Source organism: Falco cherrug, chromosome 5 (genome assembly GCF_023634085.1).
Source record: "Falco cherrug isolate bFalChe1 chromosome 5, bFalChe1.pri, whole genome shotgun sequence".
In the NCBI taxonomy this organism is placed as follows: domain Eukaryota; kingdom Metazoa; phylum Chordata; class Aves; order Falconiformes; family Falconidae; genus Falco; species Falco cherrug.
The window spans coordinates 37,459,180-37,485,204 of NC_073701.1; the positions used below are offsets into that span (position 1 = coordinate 37,459,180).

Here is a 26,025-nt window from a genome sequence, read left to right on the forward strand (position 1 = left end):
AGTTCCAGGAATTGCCTGTGCTCTGATAGCATACACAAGAAGGAAGGCCATTAAACTGTTTTCAGTCCCCTGATTCTGAACTAACCCAGGCTCTGCATCAGTGAACACAGCTTAAAGATACTACTGGTGTAAAATCTGCTTTGTGTTGCGTGACCTTTTGAGTGCAACATGTAGAGAGTAGAGCCTGGAAGCCTGATCATCTGTCCTGGCCTAGGCAGTGATTAGTTTCTTGGCTGGTTTTATCCTCTACATCTGGTTCTCATTCCTAAAAGACCATCTGCCAGATAGACTGTCTCTTGCTTTTTGCTCCTCTTCCCTAGTGCCATGAGAGCTCTGACTTGTAGTATGGAGTATGTTATGCTATAATTTCCTTCCTAAAACTACTTGGGATTTTTATTTGCTAAATTCTCTGTGACAGCAGAGGTGGATAAAATCTCTATGTCTCTTCAACTTTCTTGTCCTCTTCAAGAAGTGGGTTATGATTATGGCATGTAGTCTTGTCTTACATGGGAGATGGGAAGCTCTAGAACTAAAACTGGTAACTGTAGCTGCAGTTTCATAAAAGGTGTAACAGTGCAAAGCTGGCAAATGCTCCCCCTCTTGCCCCAGCATCTCCCTCCACAGATCCAGTCTCTCCAGCCTATGTCTGCCCTGGCACTGATCAGGCCCTTCCATGCATCGGTTCATCTGCGAACACAGTAGAGAGCTGCCTTCTTTGCACCAGCTCTGTTGCTTATATGTCTACATAACAACCTAATTCAAGCTGCAAACTGCCAGAAAAATAATTAACTTTTTTTGCTGGGTTAGTGTTTTGCCTGAATGTATGCAGACAATTACATTTGGTAGTCAGAATGGTACCAGAGCTAAGAAGAAAGCAGGGTCATGCTATCAAGTACTTAAATAGCTGGGAACAGGGAAGGGACAGAAAGAGAGGGGAGAGGGTCAATGTGAGTATCAGCAAACCATTCAGTCATCTCTGGTCTATTCTCTAATTATGCCCAGAGAAAAACTGGGAAGAGCTCCTGTCTGCATCCCTCTCAGAGGAAGCTGCCCTCCTGAGTTTTAATACAGGGAATTCTGTCCTGCTGGCATGTACCTTCCTTGAGGCTGGTATCTGTTTCTTAGTTCTGTTTTCTTTCAGCACTTGATAAGAGCTAACTTTGCTGATGACTGATGTAGTTCTGTTAACTCCAGACCTCAACAAAATAATTTCCTGCAGATTTCCACCTAGAACTAAATATTTTTCTCCTCTCTGTGTCTTTTTTTTTTTTCTTTCTTCTTAAATTCAGTGGGTCAAAAAAATGTTGATTAAGTTTGACCCAAATTCAGAAATGTTGGAAGCTTTGTTTAGGCTTGAATAAGACTATTACGTTTCACCTAAGGAGGGGTGATTTTAACTTCTGGGCTCCCGAGCAATTTTTGGCCGTTGATTCCATCTTGAAATGTAAAGGACTTCTCTTAAACAAAAGTACCAACAAACTCAAAGAACCCTTACAACTTTTGTTCCTATTAGTTAATGGAGATGAAACAGTTAACTGAATTCAACAAAAAACCTCCCGCACAATAATTTTGGTGTCCATAAAGCTGAATTGGTTCAGAGCTGGCTTGAGAGGGAGTTTCTGTGGGAACGTGTAGGATCAATTTATATTCACTTTAGAAATATTTAGCCTAATCAGGAAGGAAGGAAAATGGTTAATGGTAAGTAAAACCTGCTAGGTATCAGGCTGAAATTATCTCTCACAACTGAATCAGCAAATTATATTCTCCTTACTTGTGTGGGTTTTTTTGGTTCCAAGTGGAATAGCTGTCCAGTAAACTATTTCTGTTGTGCTTTAAATTAACGTGTTAACACTTTCAAGGTGCTTCTGGCCTACAAATATTTGCTGAATGTGAAGTTTTCTATGACATAGTTCAATCACATTCTTGCATATCTTTCCATTGTATAGCAATTTAAACAATCAACTTGTGTTACATTTGCTGTTTATTGTGCACTGAAGTAATTTCTGTGATTAGAAAAAGCTTACTTTGTGGACTGTGGTGCTTATCCCTTGTGCTTGTTGATCAACGGGTTGGTAAGAAAAAGGAAGGGAAGACACAAAAGAATAACTTCTGTTACTCTTGTTCTTTCAGGCAAATGTATGACCATGCTGCAAATATGTACCCACAGTTAATTAAGAATCCTACTGTTCGAAGTGGAGTTCAGAATTTTATGGCGTATGTATTTTGTTACTAGAAAAAAAATTATTTGAGGCTTGGGTTTGGAGGATGACAGAATTTTGGAGGATTTTTTATTTTCTTCCTTATGGGCTAAAGAAAATATATGCTTCCTTTCCCTCCACTTGAATACCAGTAGTATGAAAAAAATTTCTAAATATACATATGTCCTTCCCCAATGCTGATTCTTTCAAAGAAATGTTTAAAACCATTGCTACAAAGGGGTGTGGGTTAATACCAATGAATTCTGAAGGTCATTCTAGTCAAAATCCTTTTCTAAAAAGCTGGTATTTTGAATGTTACACTGAAGTGTGCAGTCTCCTGGCACCTTAATCTTTTTAGCATTATGTATTCTTTCTTTCCTCTGTTAGGTTAGCACTTTGTATATTCTACCACTGCTGTAAATTCTGTTCTAATCACAAAAGTCCTGATTCAGTTTTCTCTTCAGCTGTATAAATAAAAATAATTCCGCTCAAATAATGCAGCTACACTGGTGGGAAAGTACAAGTGGGAGAAGAACCAGGCCAGGTGCTGGGAAAGTGATTAGCAGTTATTTAAATCTCCTTAGATTTATGTTTTCTTCTGTTACAAATACTTCTGTGAAACTTCGGTTATTTCTGGGGACTATTCTTCCATCTTTCCCTTGTCTTGTATTTTCCACAAGGGGTTATATATCTGACTAATTCTGTTATTGGTGCACATATATAAGGTTGACTGGGTTTGGCTTTCCCCCAAAAAGAAGAGGGGAAAAAAAATTCTTAGCATTCCTTTGCTATCATTTTTCAGCATTGCTGCCCTTCTTGTGAGAAAAATGGGTTAGCTACCACATCAATGGGGCTTTTTTCCAGAATGATTCAGCATAGTAGCTGTATCCCCCAAGATGCACTGTTGGATGGAGGGGGGCAGTACTAGATGGCCTTGAATAATTTTCCTGTTGCCTATATCCTAGATTCCTACATTGCTGCTGTACTTTATAGCAGTTTTGCAATAGGGGCTGCTGTGTTGTCCTGTATGCTTTGATCATATCCCCATTCCCTCTGACATACTTCTTGCATCTTGTTACTTCCAGAAAGCTAAATCTGGCTGGTTTTATCACCCCTATACTGCTGGAAGAGTTTGCTTCCTAGCCAGGCTCATTCTCTTTTTCTTGTTGCTGTACATAACACTGGATGGTTAGATACAGGAGGGTGGAAGAGGCTGGAATCTAGTCCTGACTTACTTTTTAACACCTGTGGTTCTTCTGTGGCCCTTTGTGCACAGCAAAGGAGGTAACTCTGGTTGTTCCTTATAATGTTGGCTGTTCTTGCCCTAGGGTCCATTCAGCTTGTGTTGCCTCATGCCCTAAACCTGGGTTATTTGGCTAGTAACTGATTGGATTTGGCACACAGGATGGTTGCGTTTCACCTCCCACATTTTACCAAGAGGCATAGCAGTGGTTCTTAGGCAGTGTTTGAGCACCACTGGCAGAAAGCCTTCATTGTGCTTGTACCTAGGAGAGAGAAACAGGCTCTTCAAAGGCCAGTCTATTTTACCCTTAAATAGACATTTAAAAGGGAATGGTTGATCTGACTTATCAGATGCTTGTTTCCCTTTACTGCCTATATGGGGATGCTAGATCTGACATAGCAGAGTCCCCCACAGAGGTGGAGTACAAATTCTTCTCTGATACTGAAGTCTGGTAGAGGCACACTGCTGCAGGGTATGTTCCATGGATCTGAACACTTATATCCTTTGGGTGTAACATCTATGCCTGCAGGATTGCCAGAGCATGGTTTGCCTCAAAACACTAGGAAGGTTGGATCAGCTGGGCTATAATACATTTGTCTCTTCCCTGCATTATCAATTACACTCTAAAAGAAAAACAAGAAACCCCCAACCTGTTTGTTCCTCTGCAGGAAGCAAGATCAATGGACAAGACAACAAATCAGAAATAATAAGGATGACCCATTTTGGAGGCATGCTGGCTATATTATTGCACAGTTGGATGGTCTGTACATGGGAGCCCTCGAGTGGGCTAAACTACACAAAAAACCAGTAAGATTACTGAATCTCTTTTTCAGTAGCTTGGGGTGGGATGTCAGACGACAAAGATGGGAGAAGGGAATCTACTATTTTGGAAAAAAAAAAAAAAAAAAAAAAAAGAAAAAGCATAGTTAGTGGCAAGTACTCATTCTGCATGCCATTCTACAAAAATGTCAGTGGCTGTTCAGCGTATCTAATGTGACTGAGCACTCAAGTTATGTCACCAGAGATCCTTTGCACTGGACTTGGAACGCTGTGCGTTCATGTGCTGTTTAGTTTGTGGGAGGCTTTTGCATCCATGTGTGAAATGTTGGAAGACAGACACTGCTAAAAGTGCTTGCTGTCCTCACTTTACAACTGTTACTGAGCAAGTGACCCTCTAGATATAAAGACTAGCTGCAATAGCATGGATCAGCATGTAGGGAGTGTATTGAAGCCTTTGTTCTTATTTTCCAAGTATCTGATTTCAAAGCTTAAAAAGCCTCTCATTTTGGAATATTTTACACTGCTAAATGTCTTCTCCTGTTCTCCTTCTAAGTCTCCCATTACAAAATAAACGGTCAATGCTGTGACAGGCCAAATGGGGTAGTTTTTTGGGCGGTGGGGCTGGTTTTGGGTGGTGTGTGGGGTTTTTTTTGTTCCTAATTGTGTTTTTTTGTTGTGGTGTTCATTGTTGTTTTTTTTTTTTTTAAATTCAATTAGAATTGTGCTCTGGATCATCAGCTTGTGTGAAATAGCAGAGCTCCTTTAGTTCAGTAGAGCTGTGGTGATTAGAATGCTGTTCTTGAGTCTAATGTCTAATAGGTCCCCTCAATGTAAGAGGGAAGACTTGAGTAACTGTAGTTGACCCTTTTTGTCTTGAATTAATAATATCAAGAATTTTTAGGGGAGGTGGGAGTCCTAAATTATAAACAATTGGGTTTTAGTAAAATGCTCATCTTTCTTGTGCAGAACTTACTCTGGGGCTTTCATGAATGGGGAACCAGCTCAGGCTAAAGTATTCACAATCATGGAAAAAAAACCCCATCCTGATGGGTCTGAGTTTTAGGGAAGATACCAAGAAACCTTGTGTCTCTAGGAAACTTATTCATTAATTCTCTCTCATAACACCTGTATCTGAAGAGCCATGCAAAGCTCATTTACATTCTTGGCTGCTTCAGAGTCCTTTAGATTCTGATGGGAGAAGTGGAAAGTGCTAGTTTGTGTCTGAGCTATTTCTTTATAGTAGGCATGTCCTACCTGCAATATGTATTCCCTGCTACTTATTTAACTATTTGATACTGGAAAGCACTTACCTCTGAAGTGACTGAGTAATTTTTATCTTCTTCTCAGAGATCTCATCAGCATGCCTATATAAAAATGGTGCATTTAGTGAAAGTTCAGGCATGTGGTTCTGTCTGAAGTATGTTCCCTCTATTCTTGAACTATGTGCAGTGGATATGTTTATTATTTCTTTTCACAAATGTGGCTGGAGCAGCTGGTAGGATTTATTTTGATTCCTTCCTATATCATTCATATTTTTAGCTTTGGGCATTATCACCTGTGTTGAGATCCATATCTCTTTATCCAAGCAAGAATGTTCCCTGTGTATGTATTTCTCACTTGAGATGGTGCTGCAGTTCCATCTGTTTGCCAGAGCCAGGAAGTTAACATCAGTCTCTTGCCTTTGAGCACAGTTTGGACAGCTGCTCTTGCACCTGGGTGTTAGGTTTTCCTTGGCGTCAAAATGGTACCTGACAACTCTGCGAAAGTACAGGCAGTTACCTTTGTTGCATACAATGCTACTTTTCAAATACTTTTGGGAGATTAGGCTACAACAGCGCTATTTGAATATGTCTGCTGCTGTTAGGATCCTCTTAAGGAAATAAAAAGCTTGAAGATTGTTGCTCCAAGCTTACACAGACAATAAAAACAGGTGCAGATGCAGTGTTGCTGACTACTATTCTAATTTTGACACATCCATTTATCTGAGAATCACCCCAGCTTCTATAAACTGTTGGCACTTAAAAAGCCAAACTAAACTAACAAACAAAAAAACTCTTGAAGAAGGCCAGCAGTATCTTCCTTATTCCTTATGATTAAAGAACATCAGCCCTGCAAAGAGGCTGTTTTCAACTTTGCTCTTGCAGTATATGTTATAAGAATGTTAAAAAGGTTCTTTTATTTAATACCTTAGATTGTTAGTAAGCGGAATGTTTGGCAAATACCCCCCCCATCTATTGGGTGAATTTTTCTTATTTCTAAGTAATATGCTTTGGTTCAATTAATCCAATGTTTTTGATCTTTCTTTGGGCAACAACTACAGTAACAAGTACTTATTATTTCTGTTACTCATTTCTCATCTTACAAAAAAAAAAAAAAGAAAAAGAAGTAACTAAAGTTGTTACTACAAACCTCCACACCAAATTCTGCATGGTTTTAAAAGGAAATCTCATTCCTATTGCGTATTTTCCTTAGTGCTTTGAGAGTCTCTTCTTCCCTCTTTCCTTTGGTAGATACTACTTTACTTTCATTGAAAAAAGAATCCTGTCTATATGTGTATTATCTTAAACTTGTTCCCCGTGATGATAGTCCTATTTTTTGATCTCTAGTGATGCAGTAGTTCGGATTCATGCTGGTAACGAACATTAGAAATACTGAGAATCTCTTGTGTGTGGATTGCAGCATTTGTATTTTCTTGTTTCTGGTGGATTAGTTGATAGGCACTTCTCGTGGAAGACAAATGAAAAGATGTAACTTCCCATTGTCCTGTACAACGCATGGTAGTTGAAAGCTATGCCAAATCCATATAGTGCTTAAATGAGAGTCGAGTTATGTGCACACAGGTCACTCTGAAATGTTCCATTATTTCTTTTCTCCCCTAAACTTCAGTCTACTTCACTTGAAATGGTAAAACCATTGTGTCTGCCACAAATAACTGAGCCTTACTACAGGAAGAAAATTTGGTTTGGACTCTGAGCTGCTTGATTGATAGTAGTACTAGCACATATTTTTTTGTTCCTTATATGTATGAAGCAAATGTTTTGTAGTGTACTGTTTTAAACTTCTTTTTAATTGCATAGAGTCTGGTTTCCATCAGGGCTATTTTAGGTAGGTGCTTCCATTTAAGACTGCATGAAGGCAATCTGTATTGTAAATATGTGTATTTCGAATCTGATATTTACAGGTATCATTAAGAATTATGTCAAAATCTGAATACATTTTCATGTTAAAGTGTGACATTATTCCATCTGGTTTAGCAACATTTTATAACCAGTAAACAAACCCAACCCTTTTGTCAAGACAACTTCTGAAGGAGGGGCACTCAAAGAACATTAAGCCTTTTCATCTGCCTAATGCTCTACCAACGCTGTGATTAATCTTGGGCTTGTCTACACAGGGAAATTACCCTTGAATAAGGAGGTGTCAGAGTTTTAAATACTACAATGATTCTAGGACAGCCCTCTACTTGTACTTCCTCATTTTGTATTGAGAATACTCATGCATGGGGGAGTTGCTGGAAAACAGTGGTTACAGAGTAACTTGTCTATTTTAATCTCCCATGTAGATGAGCTTTGAAGGTTGGTTCTTTCCTATCTGCTGTACCTTTTCTAAGTTTATTTCTCCTTACAGCTGATGTAACTCATTCAGTTTGATTTTTTTTCTCTTCAGGATGGTACCCTAAAGGAGCCTCACATTCTAACAAAAGGACTTTTTGTCTTGTAGTGGATATACCACCTCTCTGCTTGTCAATTTAACTCATTCATTCACTTTTCCTCAGGATGCAAACCATGCATACAAGGAGTTTTCCTGACATTGCTGTGTGAGATAGGAGAAGGTGATTACTGAAGATTGTAATATGCCCTATATTATGCACTTGTTATGATGCATACTTCTTTTTGTGTCTAATTCTTGCTAGTGGACCCTGATTAACTCCTCATAGAGAAGATTTCTCCATATATCCTGGAAATCAGCTGTAGTTGTTCCCAAACTGGGGTGCTCTACCTTGTGACAGATGTCTCAGGCCAGTCCTGAAATTCCCAGATTTGGCCTGCATTGCAGATTCCCAAAAGTCTTCTGTTTGCATGCATTGTTCTACTGAGACTCCAGAGAAGCTCTGTGCACTGTGCTTGTGTGATGTCACTGAGTATCAGACAATCTTAAACACAAAGCCAGGTTTATCCAAGCAGAGGAGTGAATTCTTGGAAATAAACTGGAACAAAATCTGCTTGCCCCTCAAAAGAGGAATGAAAACAGAACTGTACCAGGTGTTTAATAGTCTAGTTCCTCTTTTACTTCTCTGATATTTTGACTGGCTTTGGGAGCTGGCAGCCAAACCTCACCCAGTGGAGCCCTGGGAATTTAGAAAACCTTTCCTTCTTTCTTTGAGTGGGTCCTTCCTTTTGCTGTCTGGCCACCTTCAGTTCTGATGGCTTCCTTGCTTGGCACCTTTGTTCTAGCTTGAATGGACTGCCTAGTGGTTACTGAATTTTTGACTTGAAATGACTGTAAGGTAGCAGAGAAATGTGAAACTTTTAAAAAATATACAGGCTATTCCAAGTGATGCTGCAGCAGTATCTGTAGCTACCTGTAGATGTTGCAATGAAGGCAGATTTTAGAGAGCAGAATATGGAGTGATAGCAAATGGATGTCAAGTACAATTACAATGTCTTGGGGCAGGCCAAGCATTCTCATATACAATCCTGTTTGCTACCCTCCTGGTGTACTGTACAGTAATGCCTGTGTAAATTGGACATTGGAAAACAACTTCTCATCATGTGGTGGGCTTGCAGATCTTTAAGTGCAGCTGGATGGGGAAAAATTGCACTGAGACAGTGCCAAGTCTCTCTGTATAAATTCTAAAGAGACAGCAGTTGTTTGGGCTGGTTTGGAAATGATTCATACCACTGAGTGGCTTAACACTATCAAAAGAGACATCTCTTGATCTCTGTCAGTTGTGGCCTTTGCTCCCTGTTTGGTTACTTGCAGCAAAACCACAATGAGCTAAAGCAATGTAACATATATGAAAATTTGCTTTGGATTTCTTCCTCAAACTATAGCCGCTGTTAGGGTCTTCTGTGACGCATGATTTTAGTTGTGAGGATGGCTTATTTCTCTCACTTGTCTTGGTAAGCATTGTGGGAAGGTTTAATTCCTTCCCCTGGGATATATGGACAAGAGTTTACATTATTTTGGGTTTTCCTGTTCATTATTTTCTCTGCCAAAACAGCAGATGGATAACACACAATTCAGTCTTCTGAATAAAAAGTAAATGGATTTGTTGCTGTTTATTTTTTCCATGTCCTTGTCTCCCCTTTATTGGGGTTTGTAGAGGGATCAGCTACATGGTTTAATAACAGTGATTTATATTGCAAGTAATGTGTTTCTTTGCTACATAATTATGCCCCGTTCTAAAATTACTATTCATAGCCCTACAGCGATGTGTGTTCTGACTTCTTTTCAGTAAGCCTTGCCCTAAGTAAAGGCACAGCACAAGCAGGGTCTTTGGAGGTTGAGGTTAGACCACTGTTAAGCTCTTACTGCTTTTGAAGAGGCAAACTAAGACCAGGTTCTGAAAAGCATGTTGCACAGTGAGCTGTGTGTAGCTAACCCTAGCTAGTTCCAGCCATAAGGGGTTTCTGAAAGCACATGGTGTAGTGCCTTTTGACTGACCCTTTCTTTAGCTTGTTCCATACCTGATTAGTATTGTTAACATATCTTGCTTCCCTCATTTGTTTTCTCAGCCTCCTCAGTCCTGAGGATGCCTTAAATTAGAGTCTTTATAAAAATCCAAAAACTCCAAAGCGTGTTTGTTAATGTAAGGCTCTTTCTTTGTTTATCTAGATGCCTTTGAAAAAATCAAATCCTATTATTACCCCAGCTTAACAGTAACAGCAGACTGATAGGTATACTGGTTGCAAAGACACAGAAGTTTCATAAGTTACAGCTAGCATTTATTTTTTTTTCCTCAGAAATGTTAGCATTGGTAATGCTGCTGCAAGGTTCAGACCCTCAAATATACCTAGGTGCTTAATGCTACACTGAGTTTGAACATCTGGGCCTCGTGAGCAGGCATTTCATAGACCATGCAAGAGCTTCTTTTGAGAGCAAAATAAAAAAAATCTTAACAGCTGAGGCTGTCTTGATGCTCCTCTGTCTGAAAGTGCTTTTTATGGTTTCTCTTTTTCTCCCTTTCCTCAGCCACTGAGTGTCTTTGATGTCCAGTTTCTGAATGCAGTTGGAGACCTTTTGGACCTCATTCCTGCATTATTTGAGTATTCAGCACGGAGTGGACAATGCAACGTGGAACCAGGAAGCCATGGGAAATATCAGTGGGATATGGGTCACTGCTCTGCACTCATCAAGGTAAGCACCGAGAACGTCATCTCTTCTATGACTATGACTATCAACTATGACTGTTGATTTGCAGTGTCACGAGTCTGCATTTCTGGAGTCTTCATTGTTTATATTGTGTATGCATAAAAAACCTCATGTTAATCAAGGTGCTTTTATGCAGTTGTCACTTATGCTTCTATAGGATTTTGGGTTCAGTTTTGCTCACACATGCTCAAGGGCAGGGGAAAAAAATAAACCAAAACAAAACCAAAGGGTTTGGCAATGATAAGGCACTGGAATTGCTAGGGAATGGGGAACTACCACAGAGAGGAAGGGTAACTTGTTTCACCTAGCCAAGTGAAGTCTGAAAGGGGGTGTTGTGAATGTCTACAAATACGCTGGGCAAATAAGCAGGGAGGAAGGGAAGAGGAATACTTGAACTAAAGGACGGTGCTAGCATGAGAACAAATGGGTGCAAGTGGATGATGCTTTCTAAGTGTTAGCAATGATACTGTGGAACAACTTTCCAGTGGGAGTAATGACAGAAAAAAAATGCTTTTAAGATAAGTGTCTGATACATCATAGTGGCAATTAAATTTTTAAGATAAAGTTATTGATCTAGTCGGCGTATGGAGACTTCATGCATCCCAAAGCAACAATATTCACCTTAAATTGAGAAGCATTCATTTAAGCATTTGCCTACAGCAAGAGTTTTCTGAGCTAACAACAAATCTTAGAACCAGGGAAATACTTTGAAAAGATGTACTATCAGTATATATATATTTACCTTTTCAAATTGAATTTACTTGCATTTGCTTCCATACTTCAAAGTCAGGCGGAGGCATTTTCACAGAAACAGCACGTTTTAAGATATGTCAGATGTGTTTGCAGAGCTAATCTGAATGTGTAAATACAAGTATTCAGTAAGAAATGAAAACAAAATATACCATGTGATGGAGGTGTCCCCAAAAATCCTAAGCTGTTTCATTTTGAAAAATAACAACCAATTACTTGAAAACAGCATGTGTGCAAGAATTATTTCCAGAGGTTTCAGAAATTCATTGTTAAGTACACAATTAAAAGCACAAGAATCTGCTCCTTCCTGAACAATGCAATTAATCAAACTACTTAAAACAAGTTGTTCTCCCAGTTTCTATCAAGTACAAAACATGCAGTGTATAGTAGGGTCTGAAATTATTAATCTTTCTGCTTCTCTTTTCCAGGTTCTACCTGGATATGAGAATATATATTTTGCCCATTCCAGCTGGTTCACATATGCAGCCACACTGAGAATATACAAGCATTGGAACTTCAATATAATTGATCCAGACACTAGAACCAGCCGTGTCTCATTCAGCAGTTACCCAGGTAAAGTCAAGAAAAACAAAACAATGTAGATATCCAAGATGGTGTGAATCATCTTACTGTCTTGCAGATGTCTTTTCTATAAAAAGGATGATACCTCAACAAGCACTGGCTTCAATCTACCTTAAAATTTTCAGCCACCAAGAGGACCAAATGCTGTCTTCAATTTTCTGGCTTGAACATGATATTGTTGTTGTCTTTTGTTGTTGATTAATCACCTTCAATGCTCTGAATAGTACTAGTTAAATATTCTACCTCTGGCACAAACATGCTACTTTGAATTCTGCTTATGTAGTCTGCAGTCATCTCAACTGTTGAACTTCTCATCCTGTCTATAGCATTTGCAGGTTTGCTAATAAGTTTTAAACATTTCTGTTTACCACCATGGCATGACTCATGTTGTAATGGGATTGTCAATTGTATTGACTTCTTTGGTGTTGGGTTAGCAAACCTTCAGTTCTTTTTCGGTTGTTCCGCCTGCCCCCCCCCCCCGCCCAATCTCCCTCTTCTAGCTTTTCTTTAAGCTGTTGCAGAAGGGAGTATTTTTTAATGCTTATTTCATGTGTTAGTAATATAGCCAGCCAGAATATTTAAAATCTCTCATAGGAATATTAGGCAGCATATAATATTCTCAAGTTTCCTGGAAGAATGTTAGAAAACTCCAGAAGTTAATGTTTCAGTGATAAAATATATACTTCTGCTAGAGTAGCACCAAGAAATGTTAACGTGAAAAACCAAAGCAAATCTAAGATCATTTAAGAGTGAGTCAACATTGCATAAGTTTTTAAAGATGGAATTTCAAATTCAAAAATACCCAAGCACTCAAGAATCTTCATAAACTTCTTAACTCTCTCATTCTGATGAAATGTTGTTGGTTAATGATCTCAAAATGTGCTTTGTTGAATTACTGTGCTTGCCTTACTACAAAGGCAAGGGTGCTTCACGGCAGGGACTCCTGAGACTGACTGGGAAACAGTGTTTTGAAAAACATTGATTTCACATTGAAAGCAAGTCTTTCTTTCTGTAGGGTTCTTGCCCTCAGTGACCCTCAGGAATGCAACATGTTCTGACAACGTGAGATTTTTGCTCTGAGGGACAAGTAGAGGTATTCTGGTGAATGCCTGTTAGCTATAAAGGCTTTTAAGAGCTTGGGTTATCTTCAGTTCCCTTGGAGAAATTCCACTTGCTTGTTGCAAGGAATTTTGCCAAGCCTGTGTAACCTGGTAGAAAGCCCAAGTTTTCTGTCTGGCCTGTTCATCATCTGAATGTATGGAAGGTTGTTCTGGACCTCTTCTCTCTCAGCAGAAATACTGTGTGTTCTGGACCTCTTCTCTCTCAGCAGAAATACTGTGTGTTCTGGACCTCTTCTCTCTCAGCAGAAATACTGTTGAGGATAGCACTACCCTTCAGGAGAATGTGGCTCTGTTTAGCAAGTGTTGCATGCTGCACTCTGCTGTGGATTCAAAAGTGGTGATCAGGATTAGCCATGCAGATCACTTCTTATTTTACTTTTAGTGGGTGTCTGTGGTGATGTCTCTGGGTTGTTCCTTTTGTGGATTCTTTGTATAAAATGAAGTAAAAGTCTTCTGTTTTGATGAGGCAGGTAAAGCATTGCTGTATGGCAGGATACCTGAAAATTAGCTACTATTATGCTGAAATGGTTGGGGTCTCTTCACTAGTGTACAAAATCCCAGTGTGCTTCCCTGAGACCGAGTTCTGCAGAGATGACTTCTTTTAAAGCTTACTTGTGTGAGGTAGACTCTGTCAGAGTGATGTGGTAATGCATACTTCTACCAACAAAACTGAGTGAGAAATGTTGCAAAACATTTGCCATGGCTGCAGTGAAATCTGAGACACACAGGATGCTATCACAAGAACTAGACAAGCACGATCTATTGACTACAGCAAATTGCATTATCTGTGGTGGGTGTAGTTTACAAACTTGCAGTTTTCTAGGGGGTGAATAAGCTCTAAAACACTGGCCGGGTAATGATCTAGGGACACTGCACAAGAAGCAGGAAACTGCCAAATTCCTCTGCTCTGTGTTGTGATGATATGAAGCCTTATAATTTCAGGCCATCTGACCATGGAATCTGCAGGTCCTGGCCATGGTTCAACTTGGTAGTTGTAACTTCTCCCTGCATGCAAGTTCCCACTCATATTCTCCATCCTGATAGCTGTTCTACTGGTTCTTAGGGTCTAAGCTAGTAAGCTGTCCCATGTGCTTTAGGATCATGTTACTATTCAGAAGTATTGCCTTTTGGAAGAAGCAAAAAGCATTGAAAGACAGATGTCCTTCCGGGCCTTCAGGGACACTTAACTTGAGTAATTCAAAGGTTCCTGTCATCCAGCTTACTGGTTACGAAGTAAAACTCCTCTACCATCCAAAAGCTGTGTCGGAAAAGCTTCAAGGAGTCATTTGCCTTCTGAGAAGGAATGTGCCAGCTCCCTGACTTCTCCTGGGGTTATAAGAGTAAAATTGTCCAGATTGTTTATTTACTGAATTTGAAAAGACTGGCTACAACACTGCAAAAAATTAATTTTTGTTCTGACTCAGTTTAGAGTATCTAAGACTATTCACTAACCATGATGCATGTCAGTGTGTGCATTATGATACAGCTAGAGGGCCTTGCGCTTCCTTGCTTCTGCTGTGACTGAGCAGGCTGGAGGACAGGCAGGAATTGCAGAGTCCATCCTGGCTTCCCCAGCAGTTCCCTACATTCCTGCCAGGATGCTTAAACGTCCACTGTTACAGCATGTCTTTTTGCTGCTTTCTCCCTTTCAGAGCAACAGTAGTGCTGCAGAGGCACAGCCAAGTGGAAATGAACGGAGTAGTAATCTCTGCTTTTGCAGACTGATTTAGCCACTGGCTGCTTTATTTCCATGCTAATCCTAATCCTCACTAGAAATCTGCTCATCGTCTTAGCTGCTTCTTCTGTTGAAAGCATCTGTGCAGAGCTGCATGTAGGACAGGTCTGTCAACCTCTGGAAAGGAGGAATGTCTCTGAGCTGAATGCATGGGCACCCTTGACTTCAGTGTCTTGTTCAAGTTCTGGACATAAATACTTAATGTGGTTAGTGAATCTGTGCACAGCAGAGATAAATTGTACAGACACGTTACAGTTGCTCACAAATGTTGAGTGAAGCTATACTCATTTGGAGGGGGAAGAAACGTGGTGACAAGGTAGGTGCTGTGTTTTGCATTAAGTATCCGGTAACAGATCAGAGAGAAAGCTCCCTGCAACCCCCCTGCCACATGTGCAGTCACTGCTTTACGCTGCCACTTTGAGGCATTCAAGGAAATGAGCCCAACTAATTGACGAAACTTGCCGTTTTCCTTGGACAGCAGAGAGATTGCAGCTCTTCAAGAGGTCCATCCAAATGGACATAAATCTTCAACAGTTAGTTTTAACTCCATTTAAGAAAGGGAATCTACCGTTTGGGCCCAAGCACTCTGCTTTGGGTAGTGACCTACTTTCTCTGGGCTGAACCAGCCTCATTAAGTATGTGATACCATAAAATTGGTCATGGAGAAAAACCCTCTAAGACTTGATTTGAAGTTTTAGAAGGCAGACATTCTTTAGTACAGTGCTGGGAGCATGGGGGAATGTTTCCTTGGAGTGTGCTCCCCAAGTTACTCAAGGGTACGCATTATATACAGCAGAGTATTTGCACATTCATAGTGTATTACATACTCATTCACATATAGGATTGGTTACAAGTTTCTTGTTTCTAGTGCAAACTAGTGCACATCCTCAGATAGAACTGCTGAATTTTTTTACTCACTACATGTGCTCCCCAAGCAGGGGCTTGCCTTCTTTCATGAGGGCTATTTGAGCCAGAGGTTGCTGTCTTCCACTGCAGCAATTACCTTTGTCCTACTTTCAACCAGCTTTCTGTGAATTGTAATACTTTATCAACCTGTCTCCTCTTGGTGACAGAACTTCCTCACTTGGAAGCTTCTTTCTGCATAACTTAAGATAATGTTGTTCTTTTCACCATCTGTTCTTTGTCCCTGTCCTTCCCAAAGCTGACTCCCTTGATTAGAAGTCCCTGCATTCATCACTTTAGAGAGTCAGCTTGGCCTAAACTTTGTGCACAGATTTCTTTAACATATGGCTAAATACTAAATCAGAGTTTGGTAATTCAGGAGTTTAGACATCTTGTGCCCTTGCTGAGCCATCAACCTTCCCTTAAGAGAATACTTTGACATAAATGTATATACAGTGGTATCTATATAGTGGTGTCATATGTTACTCTGTTTTTAGCTGTTAAAGCAAAACAGTTGAGAAGATCTTCACTGGCACCTTTGCTCGTCTGGTCTGCTGTCGGGATGTTGCTTGATTGATACAGGCTGTGACATGGGAACAAGATGGCACGGGTTGTCTTGATGGATGGCTATATATGTGTTGCTAAGGCAGGAGAGAGAAGTAACATATCTCTTGGTTTGAAGTAGTCTGGTGTTAGTGCAGGGTTATTCTTCCCTGCAGTTTGAGCAAGAGCTAGGAGGAACAAAATACCGAAAGGGCAGTAGCCCTTATATTCAGAGGACCAGCTTGTTCAGGAGGTATTGCCAGACCATTTATTGCTTCCCTGCTCCCTCCTATATCTGTCTAAAACCTGGAGGGAAGCAGGGGAAAGTGTCTGAATATGAGAGGCCAGAGCTATAGCGTAGGATGTGCTATTTCTTAGAGCCTAGGAGAGGCCTGCAAGTGGAAGGAAGATGGTTGGTCAAGTTCAGTCTTGACTGAGAAGCAGCTGCTGATAGGATTAAGAAAACTAATCCAGAGAAGACGTGTCCATTGCCATTGTCAAGTGTGTTTATAGCCCAGGAGCATGGAGCATCTCAGCCAGGAGCTACATTAATCTCTGTGAGGTGATGGCTAGACCTCATGGCTCTGACTTCCAGTCTGTAATACTGACCCTTTCTGTACTTGAATGAGCACAATGGCCTTTTAAAGCACCAAAAAGGCAGATGCCATCTCAGATGGTTCAGAAAACAGCAGCCTACCTCTTCAGGAACAATAGCTGCCAGGACCATGTTACCCCTCCACATACTCTTTGGTGTGTTGACTCTGCAGAACAGTGTGGCTCGGATTTCAAAAACATTTTGTTTTGCTTGCCAAATTAATATTGTCATGATGAATGAAACTCCATACTCTGGAAACATCAGTTTTCCAGTGGTGATTGGAAACTGAATCTAAATGGCTCAGACCCAGAAGATGCCATCAGAAGTGCTTTTGTTTGTTTCTATGTAGGAAGAGTCAGGCTCATTGGAGGGAATTAAAAAAAGACTGATAGTTGCTGGTAAAAACAGGAGATGGGTTTACAGAAAAAAGTAGATGAACTGTACAGTAAGATAACGGTTGACATAAAGAGCATTTTCAATTACAACAGATTCTCATGCATACTTAAAAAGACAGGAGTGACACAAGAGGACATCAAATATCTAGGCTTCACCCAGGTTTTATTTTTGTGGATGTCTTTGCTGTGGATAAACTGTTGTATGTGTTTTAACTTCCCTTTGTTTCATGGGTGTTTATGCCTTAAGTTAAAATGGTATATCTTGCCTTGGAACAATTAGGCTAGTAATGATGTGGAGAATCATGAAGGACACACTGTATTATAAAACATCTTAGAATAAAACTTGGTAAATACTAAGGCCCAGAAGGAAATCAGCTTTTTTTCAGCTTAGCTGAGCTTTGCAATTTATTTGAATTACAAAGTTTAAACTTCAGTTAATTTAGCGTCATTTGTTGTGTTGACACTTGCTTTGAGTTGAGTTTTTCTGTTTTATCTTGGCTGTTGATTGAAAAAGAAGAAAAAACTATTAGATTTATCTTGAAGTAGGGCACTTGGCATTGGCACCCATGTGGGAATTGGCATTCAATTGGAATCACAATTGTTGAAGTTTGGGCAAGCACTTGACTTGTTACACAACTGTTTAGTGCTGGAGTATCCCATGTCTTTGTATAAAATAGACTGACAGAGCCAGGTTTAGAGTGTTTCTTTTCTTGTCTTTACTTATTGGAGAGAGAACTGTGCTGTTGATACACATAACTTACTGACATTTTTTTTTCTGTCTCCAAGAATAAAATTCTAGGAACAACAAAATGGCAGGGTGCTCTGCCTGTTTTATATTGACATATTTTTAGAAAACAGCTAACCACAAAGTGTATTTTCCTGGATTGATTCTGATTTGAGATCTTGAGACTTTAAAGAAATCTTGCTGAAATGGAGCCCTTAGACCTCCTTCAAGCAAAAGTGATGTTTGCCTTTTGATGAAAGCCCATGAACAGGAGATAGAGCTGAGTTGTCTTTCTGGCTGTTACAGGTTGCTGACCTTAGTTCGTTTGTGGAGTGCATTAATAAAGCTTGCTGTAGAAGATACCATAGTGGAAGTCAACTATTAGACTGTCGTGCTGCATTTTGGCATTTTGTACTCTTTCAAGAATGATACTGTTAAAAACTCATTAAGAAGAGACGTTTCCCAACCTGGCAGCCCTGTATCTGCTGGGGAATCTCAAAGTCAAGTTATTTCTGCTTTGTAAGTAGTCACTGTGCTATCCGTGGCGTTATAGCTGACCTTTGCAGCTCTGTATAGCACCTCCTGGCGTGGGATCTGCAATTGGACCTAGTACTTCTGTTGGCATGTGACCTGGAAGGGAATCATGCCCAGAGATCCACTGTTGTGTTGCGTTTGCAGGGCTGATAGGCATAAACCCCCCAAATGACAACATGTCAGAAAGAGGAGTAGGTAAAACTTTCTCTTATATACAGGATGTGGTTTATGATTTAAGAGGTGCCCATTTCTCGGAGATGCTTTTAATAATAGTTAGACTGGAAGAGATTAAACTGGAAGGAAGATGTTTCTGCCTGGCTTGATTTAGTCCAGAAGGGATTAATTTAAAATAATAACTGTTGTCCTTACAGAATAAAAATCTAAAATTGAAACTGGTTGATGAAAATGTCTTTGGAGTCTGTACTTCTGTTCTGGTTTTCTTTGTTGTATTTCTTAAAGGAATTTCTTTGTTAGAAACTTTTAAGTGCCTGTGAGTGTATGTAATCCTTCAGCGTAAGAAGACATAGGTTTACATAAGGAGAGACTTCCAAGCTTGGGATGCAAACATGTTCTAAACAAAGAACATGTTGTGTGTTGACAGCATGATAAATGAGAAACTTTGCTGGCAAGTGGACTTCAAGCACTCACAAAAGTCTCCACCTCATCTTTAATATTTTGTACAGTTTGATTTCAAACACACACGTTTACTCATTTACATCCTCTTGGCTTGTTTCTCTGTTTTGTTCTATGAGTATATAAAAGGTTCACAAAGATAACAAATTTTGTACTATTGCTGTTTAAGGCTTTTTGGTGTCCCTGGATGACTTTTACATACTAGGCAGTGGCTTGGTAATGCTGCAGACTACCAACAGCGTGTTCAACCAAACCCTCATTAAACAAGTGGTGCCTGAATCCCTGTTAGCTTGGCAGAGGGTCCGCATTGCTAACATGATGGCAGATGGTGGCAAAATGTGGGCAGAAACCTTCTCGAGGTGCAACTCTGGTAAGTACAATTTCACATGAATCTTAGAAAAAAGGATGTGTTCCTTCTTTCCCTTGTACTCTTTTCCTTCCCCAGGCAGGACATGTAACTCTCTTTGCTCTCATACCTAGGGACCTACAACAATCAGTACATGGTGTTGGACCTGAAGAAGGTCAAGTTGCATAAGAGCCTGGATGAAGGTACACTGTACATTGTTGAGCAGATCCCAACCCTTGTGGAGTACTCTGATCAAACAAATATTCTCCGGAAAGGTAATAGCTCCTATAGCAGTTGCTGGCTTAGGAAAGCCATCTCTTTGGGCCAGCTGATAGAGAATTGTTCTTTGTCCCTAGGAAGGGTTTATTGAACACTAGTGCTGAGTTTCAAGTTAGAAAGCTTTGTGTGAGGATCCCTCTGTTGTCAGGTCCATTATGTTGCATTCAATTCTCCTGCATGCTGTGGCAGAAGTGTGGTGAACATCTGTATTTCTTAAAATCAGGGGAGGGAAGAATAAACTTTGCTTTTGTGCTGTCTTTCTGGTATTATTTTGCCCTGTCTTAGAGACCCACGAGGAAAACGGTGAGTCTGAAGCAGTACTAAGTAACAGTGGTGCTGTGGGCTACTTGAAATGTTTGGTGAGTGGGTCACCCTATGATGAGGTGAGCTGTTCAATATGAGAGAAGTTCTATGTTAGATTCAGCTCCTAAACTTTTCTGGAGCTCTGTTATCTGATAAATATTTGCTGTTTAAAAGATTGCTTAATCCCCTAGGAAGACTAGCAACCACTTGATGGAAAACAAACAAACAAAAATCTAGGGTGAGGCAAAACACCCACTGTCAGATTTGATTCACAAGTGTTTCCGAGACAGTTTGTCAGCATCCAAAAGCCTGAGCTCACGCCACAAATTTAAGTGTATGTTTGGTGCTTTGTGCTCTCTCCTGTAATCACATGCTGAGGAGGTGAATTGATGAATTGCTTTTCATCATCAGAATGACTGAAAATGCATTTATGTTAGCAGCTGGGGTAGTTTCCCTTGGACTTTTTCCTTGTGTCTGGCTCCTTGGAAAGTTCTAGCTTACTTTGAGGATTGCATGATGTCAATATGGTTTTATGAGATCTTTCTTAATGATAATTTGGAAAAATCTCAGTCTATCCCTTATGCTTCTTTGGCTCCTTTATCCACTGAAGATATGAAAGTAGGCTGTTGCACCTTATCTTCCTGTGTTTGTGTGTAGTTCAGATGGTGAAATGTCTTGGGCTTCTCTGCGCTGTGTTGTGGATTGTGGTGCAGACAAACAAGCTAATAGAGACCCTCTAGCTTTGGCACTTGAAGCAATGCAACCATGTCATGGCAGTCTTGCAGCTGTGCAGAGAGGCCAGGCTTAGAGAGTTCCCCAAGTTCCTTTTCAGCAGTGACTTGAGGGCTACTGTGTGGGATTCCCTGTAGGACTGAGCCCAACCCCTGGGCTTGGGTGCACAGTGACCACTTATTCCCCCCTAGGAGATCGGGTGGCTGCTCTGTTCTTGAAGGTGGCAGCATGTATTAGAAATTGCGTATTCTTTTATACTTAAAATATGGCTTTTCCCAGGTATCTAAATGCACCTTGTATGTTTTGGATAACGCAGCATCCAGTCTCTGGTTGGGTGCACCTTGCCAGGCCTAACAGGCAGATTTCAGTGGCTTATAACAGCCCTTGGGCAGCTGCCTTAGGTTGTGCACTGCAGTGTCTGCATGGGATTTGCAGTCCTGCGGAGCCTGAGACACAGGAGAGCTCTTGCTGGAAGAGACCTTCAATAGCTTCCTCTGTTCTGGCAATTTAAACAAAAAGTTTTTCCAGGTGGGAAAAGGGACTCGTCTGTATGCACTGCATTTGTCAGACAATAGCATCTTTTTGAACCACAACTAAACCCTACTGATTTGGAAGCTGATGTGTCTGTATCCTCTGGCCTGCATCATCAGTGGCTGGCAAGCGCGCTCGTTTCTGGAGGACTGCCTGTATTACAACACAACAAGTACACAACCTGTTTCCTTCAGGTAGGCTCTAGGTCATGTAAGCAAATGCCAGCACACAGGTTGTTCCTGTCTGCTGCACGCTAGGCAGGACCCAAGCTGCTAAGGCCTCTACTCGGGCAGTGTTGCAGTGCTTATACTGTCTGCGTATCTGTCCTACAGACAGAAACCAAACTCCCAGAGTGTTTCATTCCTTCCAAGTCCCAGATGACTTTCTTGACCATCTTGTAGCCAGACACCTTGTGTTGTGCTGGGCTGATGTTAATACATGCAGCTGTTAATACATGCAGTCCTTCATTTACCAGTGTCTAGATAGTAAATCTGTAAGCCAAAACCTGGTGTGTGTGATTTTTAGAAGCAACATTCCCCACTGAGAACAGGAATGCTAGTGCTTTGGAGAGAACCTAAAAGTATGCTGCTCTTGGGACTAGCTCATGTTATATACTCTCTGCCTAAACACTTCTTGGTGCCTGCCTTGGGAAAAAAAAAAAGGTGTTAAAGTATGAGTATCTATTCTTACTTCTTCCAGGACTTGCTGTACCCAGATTCTGTCCTGGATGATCTCCTGATTCTTTACAAGCCTTTCTGCTTTCTACACTGGTCTTGTTTCAGGCAGTTTTATGTTGCCTGCCTAAAACACACTCTGGAGTTCTGGGTTGCTCTTTAGTTAACAAAACTGCACCAAAAAAAAAAATAATTCACACTTGCTTTTGGAAAAATTAGGGCAGGGCTTGGCTCTGCTCTGCTCAATCACTTCTTAACCCTCAAAGGCAAATGTATGGCTATTCCCCCATCCTTCCTTATTGCTGTGTGCAACCACAGCTTTCCAGCCACCACTGCACAAAGCACATATATTCTTTGCTAACCTGCCTCCTGTTCACCCCTGTAGTGCTGTGGTCCGTGTGTGTTTGTGTGTGTCCATATGTCCCTGACATCTTGGCATGGTCTATCAGTCTTCCTTGGTGAGATGGGAAGGGGGTCGAAAAGGGAGTGACTCCAATCCTCTTGCTGGGAAGCTTGGTGGAAGTAAGTGAGCTTACACTCCTCTAAGGTTGAGCAGGGAAACCTCTGCAGGAGGGCTGTGGCCACTCTGCATGTTCATGTCAGACTCCTGCGAGTCTGGTCTCAGCTGTTTTGTAGGATGAGTCCTCGGGGTGGAAATCTGGGGGCGGGTTGCCTGGGTACAGTCTACAGTGGTGTTATACTGGGAGTCAACCCTTGTCATGCCAGAGACTGTTGCCTTATTTTCTGGTGTTCAAACCAGTTAGACATGTTATTCCTCGACATGCAGTTAAGGCAATACAGCAGAGAAAATGGCTTATTTTTCTTTTTTCATGTAAGCAAGAGTGTTCAGCTTTTCTAAGTGATTAAGAGATTACGTTTTGTCTCTGGCAGGTTACTGGCCTTCATACAACATCCCTTTCCATGAGAAGATATACAATCTCAGTGGGTATGCGTCATATGTTGAGAAGTATGGCATGGATTTCTCTTATGAGCTTGCTCCAAGAGCAAAAATCTTCCGTCGAGACCAGGGCAAGGTGACCAGCTTGGAAAGCATGAAGTACATCATGAGATACAATAGTAAGACATGTGTTTATGTACTGTGGAACTGATCTTAATAAAGTGTTGTTACTTTTATTTCTTGGATTATGGGGGAAACTGCAGTCTCGCATTCAGATCAGTTATATTAGGTGTAGAGTACACACAAAGCAAAAAGATAACACAGGCTTACTGTCAAGGTGGGAAACCAGGCTAAAATTACTCTTAACAGAAACAAGACTGGGTTCCTTCTAGAACAGGGGCCCTTGGGTTTGCTGTTTGACCTTTCCAGAGAGCTTCCTGTGCTCCAAGAGACTCTGTGGACTGCTGTTACCTAATACATCTACAGCCTGTCAAACCTGAAAGCCTTAAATTCCAAGCAACAGTTAAGTCAGATCAGACCAGAAAATTTAGTGTAAAGCTTCCGGTCTTTTTTCCCTATTCAGGCAAATGATCTTTGGTAGGTAATGCTCTACTCCGCTTTTCCTTGACAGGGGGGTTCTTAAGTGGATTAAAACCAGCTTAATTAGCTTTCGGCTAAGCCCATCTCTAAGTAAAGATTGCTTTAGATGCTCTATTTTTCTTGCCAATTATAGGGAGCATGCTGATTACCGGGCTTGAGGTTTGGGAGACCTCTCCCAGGGTGGGGTAGCAGCACGCGCGTAGGTGTTGAGGCTTGTCCACCTTCCCCTCCTGGCTTGCAGCTGCTACAGTGGGTGTTCAAAGGCTTTGCTTCTTGCCACTTACTTTAGTCCACAACAGGAAAACAAAGGTTCTCACTGCTCTTCTGCTTTTCTCTTTGACAAAATTCCTGCAAACTTTCATCATGTCAAGTTGCAGATGTCTGTGGTTAGAAGTTGGCAGCAGGGGATGAAGAAATAGCTGTATGGACTTGGATTAGGAGCTTGTCTACTTAATGTTCTGTCTTGAGCACTGCCTTCTAGCTGGTACCTGGGGAGGAGTGTGAGATCAGTGTGATAGACTTGCATTTCTGCTAGTGCACTTAATTTTAGTAGCTCGGTCACTTTGCATCAGCTTTTTGTAAGGGGACTAAATTGTTTTCTTTTCTTCCTTCCTTCCCTCCCTACCGCATTTCTCCCCAGACTATCAGCATGATCCTTATGCTGAACACAATCCTTGCAACACCATTTGCTGCCGGGAAGACCTGAATCCCTCTTTTCCAGTGCCTGCAGGCTGCTATGACTCCAAGGTAAATTACCTCAATTTCAATACCCACTGAATGGTTGTTGCAGCCGATTTGTGCTCCTATCGGACCTGTAGCCTGTTTCCTTGCACTAGGGCCTGTCCAGGCCTGTCCTCTCTTTTCATGCTGTTGCAGTTGATTGGGCAGATCCTGAGACGGTAATTCTGTGCAGAGTCCTGTTTCCTGTCCCTGACACCAGTCCTGGTACAGTGACAGAAGGCAGAGGATACAGGGCGAGGTGTGTGAAAGAATTATGTTCAGGGGTTAAACCCCAAAGCCTTGCAGCAGGAGGAGCCTAAGGCTGAAATGAGTCTTCACATCACTCGGGAAGGTGACTGTTTTACAGCCTCAGCCTCCGGTTGGTGGGGGCTGTATGGGTACCTCCCCAGAGCCCACAGGAATGTGTTTTCAGCCTCATTTTAGCTTTACCTTTACAAAAGCCTGGCTGTAGTAAGTCACCCGGCTCCAGGGCTCCACCTCTCTGTGAAACTGCTTTGAGCAAAGTTTGGTGAAGATCACTTTGCTTTCTAGGGGTGTGTGTGAAAACCCTTAGACTCACCATCCTGGTGAAAGCAGCGCTTTTTCTAGGCAGCTTGTGTGGTATTTTCACTGTGGGGGGCAATACCTGGGTAAGCAGCTGTCCAGCCCAGGTGTGCTGGGAAGTCGTACAGTGTTTTATCCTGTGGGACCCAGCCTGCTGTGATTCTGGATTATGAGTTTGGTTGCTAGGATGGGCCCTGTGGAGACTGTTTTGGAATTGCCAGCGCTGTGTGTCCAGTCGGCTTGTACAGGACCAGGCCAGCTGCCTGCAGTAGGAGCCAACAGGAGCTCCCAGAGTTGGTTAGTCAGAGATGAATGAAGAAAACTGCTGTGTAGAGGTGTCTGGTAAGGGAGTAGGTCAGTGCATGCTGGTTGACATACCTTTTCCAGGACAGCTGGGCAAGGGGAGTGGGCTGGGCTGGAGAGAACAGGGGACCCAAGAGGGGTATTGAGAGAAATAGCCCAGAGCAGAGGCAAAACCTGGCAGTTGTGAACAGTATGGGGAATTGTGGTGTCTTTGACTTTGGGAAGATGGAGCAGGCTGGGGACCTTTTGGGAGGTAATGAAGGAACAGGGCAGAGCCTGGGCAGCAATTTTAACGTTGTGCTACCTTTGTCCTTTCCTGAATTACCCTAACATGCCCCAGGGGACAGCCAGAGTGCTTAACATGCAGCAAAGCTTAGGTCAGACCCTCTAGTCTGTCTGCTGCAGCTCCAGCTCTGAGATGTGCAAACGCAGGGAGGATTGTCTTGAAGGCAGGTGTGCTGCTTCTCATCCTGGAGAAGAACTAGAGAGCGGCGTGGGCTTGTGCTTTGCTACTGCCCTTCAGAGCTGCCTCTTCTGTGGCTGAAGGTGCCCCTGTGCAGGGGAGGAATGCTGCTGGTCAGCATGCATTTCCCGTTGTTCATTTTTACCTTACTGTTATAAAATCTTCTGGAGCTGTTTCTGCTTTGTGGGATTATGGATGCATGTCAAACACCAGGCAACCCTTTTGCCCTGAACTCCTGTCCTTTATTGCAGGTGTCAGATTTCCGCCTGGCTTCATTGTTCACAGCCACTGCAATCAATGGCCCCCCAGTACAGGGTGGTCTCCCTGTCTTCACCTGGAGACGGTTTAACCACACGCGACATCAGGGCCTGCCAGAGTCATACAACTTTAATTTTGTCACCATGAGGCCGATTCTGTAAAACCAGCATCAATATTCCCAAATGGATATTTTTTTAATTGAAATTTTCATTCCTGTGTGTAATAAATAGACCTGGATGTCCA

At 41.5% G+C, this 26,025-nt stretch overlaps 1 protein-coding gene across 1 annotated transcript in view; it reads left to right on the plus strand.

Annotated features, from left to right (window-relative positions):
* PLBD1 (phospholipase B domain containing 1) overlaps positions 1-26,025 on the plus strand; it is a 39,242-nt gene extending 13,217 nt beyond the window's left edge. The window contains exons 3-11 of the mRNA XM_055711569.1: positions 2,131-2,214; positions 4,110-4,248; positions 10,417-10,581; positions 11,775-11,919; positions 19,281-19,481; positions 19,592-19,732; positions 22,868-23,053; positions 24,115-24,221; positions 25,776-26,025. Coding sequence (XP_055567544.1) covers positions 2,131-2,214; positions 4,110-4,248; positions 10,417-10,581; positions 11,775-11,919; positions 19,281-19,481; positions 19,592-19,732; positions 22,868-23,053; positions 24,115-24,221; positions 25,776-25,943 — 1,336 coding nt within the window. The 3' untranslated portion in view covers positions 25,944-26,025. The remainder of the gene's footprint in view (positions 1-2,130; positions 2,215-4,109; positions 4,249-10,416; positions 10,582-11,774; positions 11,920-19,280; positions 19,482-19,591; positions 19,733-22,867; positions 23,054-24,114; positions 24,222-25,775) is intronic.